This window comes from Merops nubicus, unplaced genomic scaffold (assembly GCF_000691845.1).
Source record: "Merops nubicus isolate BGI_N331 unplaced genomic scaffold, ASM69184v1 scaffold32845, whole genome shotgun sequence".
NCBI classification, from domain to species: domain Eukaryota; kingdom Metazoa; phylum Chordata; class Aves; order Coraciiformes; family Meropidae; genus Merops; species Merops nubicus.
The window spans coordinates 3,902-13,184 of record NW_008609707.1 but is presented as its reverse complement, the minus strand read 5'-3'; the positions used below and the strand labels follow the sequence as shown (position 1 = coordinate 13,184).

General features: G+C 44.3%; 1 protein-coding gene across 1 annotated transcript in view; it reads left to right on the top strand.

Annotated features, from left to right (window-relative positions):
• Positions 1-298: 298 nt before the first annotated feature.
• The window catches only part of L2HGDH (L-2-hydroxyglutarate dehydrogenase), a gene marked incomplete at its 5' end in the record, with an annotated part of 9,120 nt that continues 135 nt past the window's right edge, over positions 299-9,283 (top strand). The window contains 7 exons of the mRNA XM_008940662.1: positions 299-430; positions 2,725-2,887; positions 3,309-3,343; positions 4,579-4,746; positions 6,890-7,047; positions 8,259-8,390; positions 9,182-9,283. Of these exons, the coding sequence (XP_008938910.1) occupies positions 299-430; positions 2,725-2,887; positions 3,309-3,343; positions 4,579-4,746; positions 6,890-7,047; positions 8,259-8,390; positions 9,182-9,283 (890 nt within the window). The remainder of the gene's footprint in view (positions 431-2,724; positions 2,888-3,308; positions 3,344-4,578; positions 4,747-6,889; positions 7,048-8,258; positions 8,391-9,181) is intronic.

Below are 9,283 nucleotides of genomic sequence, written 5' to 3'. Positions count from 1 at the left end.
TCATTCAGATTTGTAGTCTCATGGTACTTGTAGCAAATACTGTCCATTGAGAGTAACTTACACTGCAGTTTATACTTGTTCTTCACCCTCCTTTATATATTAGTGCTCTCTCAGTAATGGTTATTTATAGAATCTTGTGCAACTAAGGGCACAAACCACATTTTTTTCCTCTCCCCTTGAATTATAAATCACTGTTCCCTCATTCACTGCTGCTTGTTTGTTAGCTTGGGCTTGGTGCCAGCCAGAGCAGGCTCTGTGTGTTTTCCTCACTGATGTGCCTTGTTATCTTTTTCTGAAGCTAATTGTAGCTGTTGAACAAGATGAAATTCCAAGGCTCAAAGCTCTGTATGAAAGAGGGCTGCAGAACAACGTCCCAGGTCTGAAGCTGATTGGGCCAAAAGAGATCCAAGCGAAGGAACCCTTCTGCAGGGTAAGGGAGTTGTTTGGGTTTATTTGACATATAAGATCTCTGTTTATCAGGTGATGCTATTTTTTACATTTCAACATAATTATGTTTCTGGCCTTGAGGCAATTTGTGTGGGTGACAAGTTGAAAAGAGCCTGAAAACCCAGAATAATTATGTTTGTCAACAAAAATAAATGTATCCATTATTGATGGAACATTTTTGAGCTTAGCCCAATCCTTCATATGTGTTTGCCATTGCACAAGCATCAGAGCAGGTCTAAAACACTGTTGTGTCCAGCTCTGGAGTCATGGACCTGTTGGAGCAGGTCCAGAGGAGGCCACAGGTAGGATGCAGGGGCTGGAACCCCTCTGCTAGGAGGCCAGGCTGAGAGAGTTGGGGTTGTTCAGCTTGGAGAAGAGAAGGCTCTGGGGAGACCTTCTGGTGGCCTTCCAGGACTTCAAGGGGCCAAGAAGAAAGCTGGGAGAGAGTTCTGAGCAGGGCCTGTTGGGACAGGACAAGGGGTGATTGGTTTAAACTAAAAGAGGAATATTTAGACTAGAGAGAAGGGCGAAATTTTGGACACTGAGGGTGGTGAGCCCTTGGCCCAGGCTGCCCAGAGAGGTGGTGGCTGCCCCATCCCTGGAACCATTCCAGGTGAGGTTGGCCAGGGCTCTGAGCAACCTGCTGTAGCTGCAGATGTCCCTGCTCAGGGCAGGGGGTTGGACTGGGTGACCTTGAAAGGTCCCTTCCCACCCAAACCCTTCAGTGATTCCAAGGTGATCCTGCAGAATCTTTCCTGCTGGCACCTGCTGGCACCCCAGGTTTCCCCTGCTCGCCTGTCTGCTCTCTCTTGCTGGTCAGTTCATAGTTCACCAGTTGTCCATGTGCTGAAGTCATAAAGTGCTGCTGCTGCTGCAGTAATTGCAGATGATGTGCTGGCTGTTTCCTGTGGAAGCAGGTCAGAGAGCAGGTAAATTAATTTCACTTGCAGCCTACAAAAGGAGTTGAAATGATTTGAGTTAGTGCAGGAGACTCTGCAGTCCCTTAGTCCCCCTGCAGGACTCAGTTTGTAGCCAAAGGGACAGAGCCTGCAGGTTGTTTGAACATCATCCTTAATGAGTGATTTTTGTTTATTTATTTTTAGACTCTTTTCCCCTTTTTTAATTTTCCCCCTTCTCCTTGCAGGTGCTTGCTTGTCTATTTTTGTGGTTGATAGGCAGGTTTTCCTCAGCCTGGGTGAGAGCTGCTGTATCTTGAGTTTATGCTGAGCTGCTTCTGCTCCTTCCCACCCAAATCATTTCACTAAGGCTCGACAGTGCAGCAGTGGAAATTCCATCCCAGCTGAACGAGTGGATTTGGAACAAGCCCATTTCAACCCAGTCACTTCCCACACGTGGTGGCTGTGTGGCACTTCTCAGCTAGTTTATTTCCACAGCAGGAGAGATGCCTGTAGTTTATGGAGCACAGATTTGTTGTCGCTCAGTGTATCTTTGATGGAACACAAAACCTGGCTGTAAATTCCCCGTGCTGTTTCATCTGGCAGCTTGGCTCTTGGTGTGGCTGCAGGACTCCTCGCACAGGTTGTAGTACAGACAATTTTCTGGAGAGGAATTATCTTTTATCTCTTTTTCTTGTAAATGTTTTCTATCTGCTCCTTGAAACATTCTTTTGATGTTTGAGATCCAGCTGAGCATTTACTTCTGCAGATGAGTAGATTCAGATGGGTTTTTTGCTTTGCTTTCCTGGGCCAAGTCCTTTCCTTATGAGCAAAGGGAGCCTGAGTCCTGTTACAAAACATTGCGCCACGTATCAAGTGGAGAGGAAGGTTTTGTGTAAGATGGTTTTACCAGCCATTGTGGTTGTCTTGGGAGTGTAGATGGCTCCTGCTCTTGTAGAACCTGAGTGGCTGACAGTCTTTGAGTGTAGTTACACTTGCAGTATGTCTCTGAGAGAAAGCAGTCCTGCTATCCTTATTTTATAGCCAGAACTAGGAAAATATTGTGATGCCATCTAGCATGATAAAAATTATGTGAGAAACTGAACCTTTTTGGTACAGAGACCATAAAATGTCTCTGAGAACCATTAACAGTTGTAAGTACACTGGACTCCAGCCCTGCTTTCTGCTGGGACACGTGTGGGCTGCTGCCTGACTCCAGAGGGGCTTTTCTCTCTGGCAGGCAGTGTCCTGAGTGTGGAGTTGGTGCTGGCAGCAGCCCTGCCTCAGGGGAACTCCCATGTGGCCATTTGAGGGTAGAGTATCCTCAGTACTGAAGACCAAAGTCCAGCCTTCACTGTTCTGTATCTTGATCCTGTTTCAGGGTCTGATGGCCCTTGATTCTCCATATACTGGCATTGTGGATTACAAACAAGTGGCCCTGTCCTATGCTGAAGACTTCCAGGAAGCAGGTGGGACAATCTTGACTGATTTTGAAGTTACAAACATGGAGATGGCTAAAGAAAGTTCTTCAGGAAGCAAAGATGGTAAGGAAGGTTTTTGCCCTCCATTTAGTGCAGTCCTGCCAAAGTTGTTGTTCAAAAGACATTCTCTTTAAGTGAAATGACATTTCTGAACCTTTCTGTCCCCACTTTTTTCCCCAGGCAGGTCACCCTTCAGCTGAAACTTAAAGCTGATGCAAGGAAATGTTAGTAAAATGGAAGAAAGTTGTTCTCTCCTATTACAGTCAGATTTAAGGGAATATTGTTTGTGTGCTCTCGTGATAGTGTTTTTCCTTTACCCTGGAGGGCTGGTACATGAATGGAAGAATAAAAAACCCAAACAGTAGTAGCTCCATAACTTGAAGATACTCCAGTGGAAGAACCCTCCCATCATGACAAGCTGCTTCTTCCATCACTTTTCTGATACCTGCCCTACCAATTCCTTCTCTTGTCTGATTTATTACAGGACTAAAATACCCCATCATCATTAGAAACTCAAAGGTAAGAACTGAGCTGAAGATTTAATTGCTTAATAGGCAACTGTTTCTCCTTATCTTAAGAATTTTTGCTGAGTCCTGGTGGATTAATCAGCTCTCTAAATAAAAGTTAAAAAGCTGCTGTCCAGTAAAATGATCACAGTCATCTAGGAGTGCTTCTATAAACCAACAGCAATTGATCCTTAGTGATGAACATGGGCAGATTTTATGTTGTGCTGGGAATAATAATGAAAGTATCACTTTCACTTTCTGCCTCCTATGTTATGTTTGACTGGATATGTCCCTTATCTTTTTTATTTACACATTCTTGGCCTTGTTTCCAAGGACTCCTTTTATGACTTGATAATTTGGAGAGAAGCACCTGTTTCCATGTTTGCTTTTGTGTCTTGGCATCTATAAAAATGCTAAGGAGAAGCATTTTATCATCAGAAAAATGTATCATTTTACCATCAGAAAGCCACAAGCTGATTTAGTAAAACTGCTGGTGTCCTTCCTGGCAGTTAATGCTGCATGGGCAATGTAGTTGTAACCCTTTCATCTTCAGGAGAGAATAACTGGACTCTTCTTTGGAGGGGGGAAGACAAACAAACAAACAACAACCCCAAAAGCCCTCTAGTAGTTTTTAAAATTAGTCCTGCTGCTTTTTTCTTCTACTTCTTCTCTTTCATTAAAAAGTAGCTTCCAAAATTTGTTAGATTCCCTCACCAAACACTGGTATTTTTTTTTAATGGAAACATTTTTAGTTGAAGAAAAACTCCATGGTATTTAAAAACAAATATTTTGACCTAAATAAAAAGATAGATAATAGTGATTTTATTTATTTAGATGGTAAGTTATTTAGATATTTAACTAATAAACTTAAAAACTAATAAATAACAAATAAAGAAATAACTTTAGCTCCATAACTGTGTGGAGTGAGCTTTTGTAGCTTTCTGGATAAAACTGTGTCCAGTAGTGTGACCACTCAAGGTGCAGGGGGTGAAATCTGTTAACAGCCTGACCTAACCACACGTATTGTGGTTGAATTGCCATTTTAGGGTAGTTCTCCAGAGAATAATGTTACAGAGAAGTAAATGAAACAATTATTTCTGCCTCTTTTTGAAAATACGGTTCATTTTCTTTCTGGTCTTGACTCATTTTTTTTCCAAAGCTTGTAGGTGATGGGTGGGTTTAGTAGATATGTTTTTGTTTTTTTTTTTTCTGTGTTTTATGGTGTGTTTTGTTTTGTTTTCCCCCCAGGGTGAGGAGATTTCCTGTGGGCACCTGGTGACCTGTGCAGGGCTCTACTCAGACCGCCTGTCAGCAATCAGCGGCTGCAGCCCCGAGCCTCGCATCGTCCCCTTCCGTGGGGACTACCTGCTGCTGAAACCAGAGAAGTGCTACATGGTTAAAGGAAATATTTATCCGGTGCGTACTCTGAAAACTGCTAAAACTGCAGAAAAAAAGGGCAAAATTACATGGTGGTTTCTGTTAGACTGCAGACAGCCACGTACAACACGTGGACGTAGGTTCAGGTGCCTTCTGAGAGGACAGCTTGTTCTTGTTCATTCCTGAGGAGCAGGTAGAGACACCACGTGGGAAGTTATTGCCACTCTTTTTTATTTGTTTGTGGGTTTGTTTTTTAAATAAGGAAATAATGAAACATTTAATGGGATGGCCACATGCCCCCAAAGTCTGGCTTCGTTCACTGTGTGAAAATAAATCTGTAGGTGGGATTCAGAAGTCAGTGAGGGACAACAGTAAATATTGAATTATTTGGATGTAGGGTTTAATCTTGTCTGCTCATACCCAAAGCTCAAATTTAGATATTTGCCTCATCTTTGACTTAGCTTTAGTTTGTGTGACAAAAAATAGACAGTGGTGGAAAAGGACAAGCTTCCTGCCTCATCTAACACAGACAGGTGGTGTGACATAGAGGAGCAGTCCCAGACAGAGAGTGGAGGTAGACTCTGTCTCGAGAAGAGAGAATTCCTAGGGCAGCATTTTAGTTAATTCATGCTGAAAGTTGAAATCTGCCTTTCTGAACATGAGCTTGGATTTGCCTGCTGAGCACTGGAGCAGGTCGCCTGGGGAGGAGGTGGAGCCCTGGGCACTGGGTGTTTGTCTGACCTCTTCTCACCTGGGAATGAGTCAGGGTCCTGTCTTGGGATGGGAGGGAGGAATGGGCTGGGGTGGGAGGGCACCTTCCAGCCTTGTTTCATGGCTCTCAGAGGAGTTTGTACTCTTTGGAACATTTTATGTTCAACTCTGGTGAGAAGAGTAGAAAACGGCACAACTCTTGGTGATATGTTAGCTAGAGCCCAAGTGTGGTGAGGAGCAGCTGAGGGAGCTGGGGGTGCTGAGCCTGGAGCAAAGGAGGCTCAGGGGAGACCTTCTGGCTCTGCACAGCTCCTGACAGGAGCCTGGAGCCAGGGGGGGGTCGGGCTCTGCTCCCAAGGAACAAGCGGAAAGGGCCTCATGTTGCCCCAGGGGAGGTTGAGGTTGGACCTGAGGAACAATTTCTTCCTCTGGGGGGTTGCCCAGGGCTGTGCCAGGCTGCCCAGGGCAGTGGTGGAGTCCCCACCCCTGGAGGGGTTTCCAAGCTGTGGAGATGTGGGGTAAGGGACACGGGGAAGTGGGGACCTGGCAGTGCTGACAGAACAGTTGGACTTAATGACCTTGCAGTGAAACAACTCTGTGCCTCTATGAAATGTAGTGTGGGTTGTGGAGGGGTTGCACTAAGCTTTGAAAGTATTAAAAGCATATTTTTAACAGGAAGAGCAGCACACTGAATACAGAAAAGAAACATATCTTGAAGCAATTTTTAGTCACAGCAATACTGGGGTTTGAGAAATACTCAATTGCTTATTCTCAGAGTACAACACAGTCACCTCTGTGGTCACCTCTTCTAAATAGCTGGAGAGGCTGAAGTCCCAGCACATGAGGAGGTGTCTTCAGTTAATACTTGTCTCTGTGTACAGGCAGCTTATTTCTGTCCCAGCCTTCCCCCACAGTTACACTGTATTCCACTCACAAGCAAAAAAGAAACTGCAGATAATTATTAGCATTAATTGGGATGGCCAACTGCACGTTGTTTTGAGCAATATAGGAATGATGAGGGAATCTATTTTATTGCAATAGAATTACTACTGGTGAATAGCACTGATGTGTCCTGGGTTGATTTATATAATGAGAAATCACAAGTATTTTTTTCCCCTGTTGTTTTTTCACTTTCATCTAAGATGCAGTTTTATGTGGCCCTGCTCTGCTCTTATGGGTTATATGTTCAGATGGGCTATCTGACTCAAATTCTGTTGTACTGATTGGAAATAAAATGGTAAATTTTCTGGTTCAGTTAAAAATCATCATTTCCATTTATTGGGAGGACAACTCCTTTACTGAGTTTTGGGTTGTTTTATTCACTCTTGAACACAACAAACTGTAAGTGTCTGTCCTTCCCTCCTACCAGAGGTTTTCCATGTTTCCTGGGTGAGTTTGTTGGCCTGAGTGGTTGTGTGGCTGTTTCCCTGATCTTGTGGCAGCTGTAATAGGTGTTGCATCCCACTTCCAGGTCCCCAATCCTCGTTTCCCTTTCCTGGGATTCCATTTCACGCCGAGGATGGACGGCAGCGTTTGGCTTGGCCCCAATGCAGTGCTGGCCTTCAAGAGAGAGGGCTACAAATGGTTTGACTTCAGTGCTGGAGACTTCTTAGATGCTGTCACATACAGGTAATATCTTGGTTTTAGTCTGCTGAACGTGGTTACTTGTCAGCTTGTGATTCCCTGGAAGCTAGTTCTTCCCCCAGAGCCTGCTTTTGCCAAGGCCTTGGTGTGTTTGAAGACAGTTATGCTGATAAGGATGGACTTTTCCAAGACACTTGACATCATGTGATCTAATATTTGAATTTTCATAAACTACCAAGACATGTCTCAGCTGGTCTGAGAATGTGACTGCTCCTTGGAGGGTGCTGGGGAGCTGCGTTGTTACTGGTGGAACTCCTCCAGGGTTGGTTTGGGTCCAGCGTGCTGTAATACTTTAATCAACCTAGACAGAGTGATTAAAATACCTGCAGAGGATGCTCAGAGGAGAGAACACAGGATGGTCTGAATGGCTGTGTTAAACATTGTCAGACCATCCATATACATTTAAAAAATGTCCCAGTGTTAGGAAATAGATTTAAGGGCCATGAATGCCCAGTGAGAAGATGTCTTAGAGAGCACACCAGAGGAATCATTGCTAAAATTGCAAAAATACCTGTAGAAGTTGAGAAAAAAAATCTTGGTTCTCTGTGAGGGGCTGGATGGACCATGACCAAGTGCTTAATTTTAGAAATTGGACTTGAAAACAAATGTGCACATGTTGGGGAGGATCCAAGAAGAGGCTGAAAAACAGGTCAGGGAAGTGGAAAATAGCTTTCTGGCAAACAGCTCCACTCAATGCAGTGTATTAAAATAAACAGTTGAAAACATCTTGATCATTGTCTATAGAATTTTATACTGGAAGACTCGAGGAAAGCAAAGTGAGGAAACAAGATTTGTGAAGATTTAGCAAGATTCAGTGACTGAAAGCTGAGGGGTTTTAGGAGAGTGGAAAGAAGCCTCAAGCAGTGTGTCTTCCTGCCCTCATGCCTGGGGCTTTCAGTCTCTTGCCATTTGACCAACTTGGAGAAAAATCCTGGACCCAGGACAGGAGTTCAGAGTTAATTCTCAAAGAAAGAATGTAAATGAACTGCTACAGCTCTGTGAGCAAGGTTTGCTGAAGCAGGGAAGGCCAAAGGTGTTTCTCAGTGGGAGAAACGCTGGGATTGCTGCTGTTGGGAACGGCACTTTGTCCATGTGGTTACATTTGCTGCCTTAGCATGAGTTTGACAGTTTGATTAGTTGGGCTGCATTTATCATGGAGGATTTGTTTTTCCTGCAGTCATTTTCTCTCTCGACAGTGGGTTGTGGAAGCTCGTGCTAAGAAACTTGTCCTATGGCCTGGGTGAAATGTACAGAGCATGTTTCCTCAGTGCACAGGTGAAGGAACTGCAGAAGTTTATCCCTGAAGTCACCATCAATGATGTACTCAGGTAAAGAAAACTTTTCCTGTTAGTAACACCTGGCAACTTGTTAGATCTCTTAACAGCAGCAAATGCAGCATTAGCTTTCTCCTTTCCTCCACCACAATATGCTGCCCAAGCACAGAAGTGTTTACATATTTTGTACAGGAAGGGTTTCTATGTTGTGCTTGGTTGGGTACAGACAAGGTTGAAGGATATTTGTGTGACTTTCTACACTCTTCCATAGGCTGAAATTCACAGTTGTGACATATTTGCAAATAAAGAAAAAGTCTCTTTATCCTGGTGACACATTCAGTAGCCTGAATGTAATCTGAGTTAACAAAGAGAGAAAAACACTAATGAAATTCAGAGGGGAAATTTAATTCCAAGGAGTTCAGCAATGCTAAGGAACTGAAGAGACTCACGAGGAAAGATGAGGTGTTTAGGTACATGGAGGTGGGTGTAACTGTCCAAACATCTGCAGGGAGAAAATCCAGAAGGGCTTGCTGTTTCAGAGCAAAGCATTTCCTTTCTGAAGAGAGCAGACGTGTGTGTGTGTGTAGGGAGGAGGGTAACTTCACAACCAGGAAAGACACAGAGGATCCTCTGCTTGGCTACTGGCCCTCGTTTTACCATAACGGCCGCGAGACGTCTCCCTCGCTGAGTCACAAGTGTTAAACTTCCCTGTGCTTCCCCAAAATCCCAGCTGGGCTTTGGTTGCACAGCCTGCCTTCCTCAGTGCTTCACTTCACGAGGGAACAGTTGATCTGACTGCAGAAAGCGTTTCCCCTCCACTGCTGAGCTCTGCCTTTGTTTTGCAGGGGTCCCGCTGGGGTGCGAGCCCAGGCGTTGGACAGCGATGGGAATTTGGTAGATGACTTTGTATTTGATGGAGGCAGTGGGGAGCTTGGAAGCAGAATCGT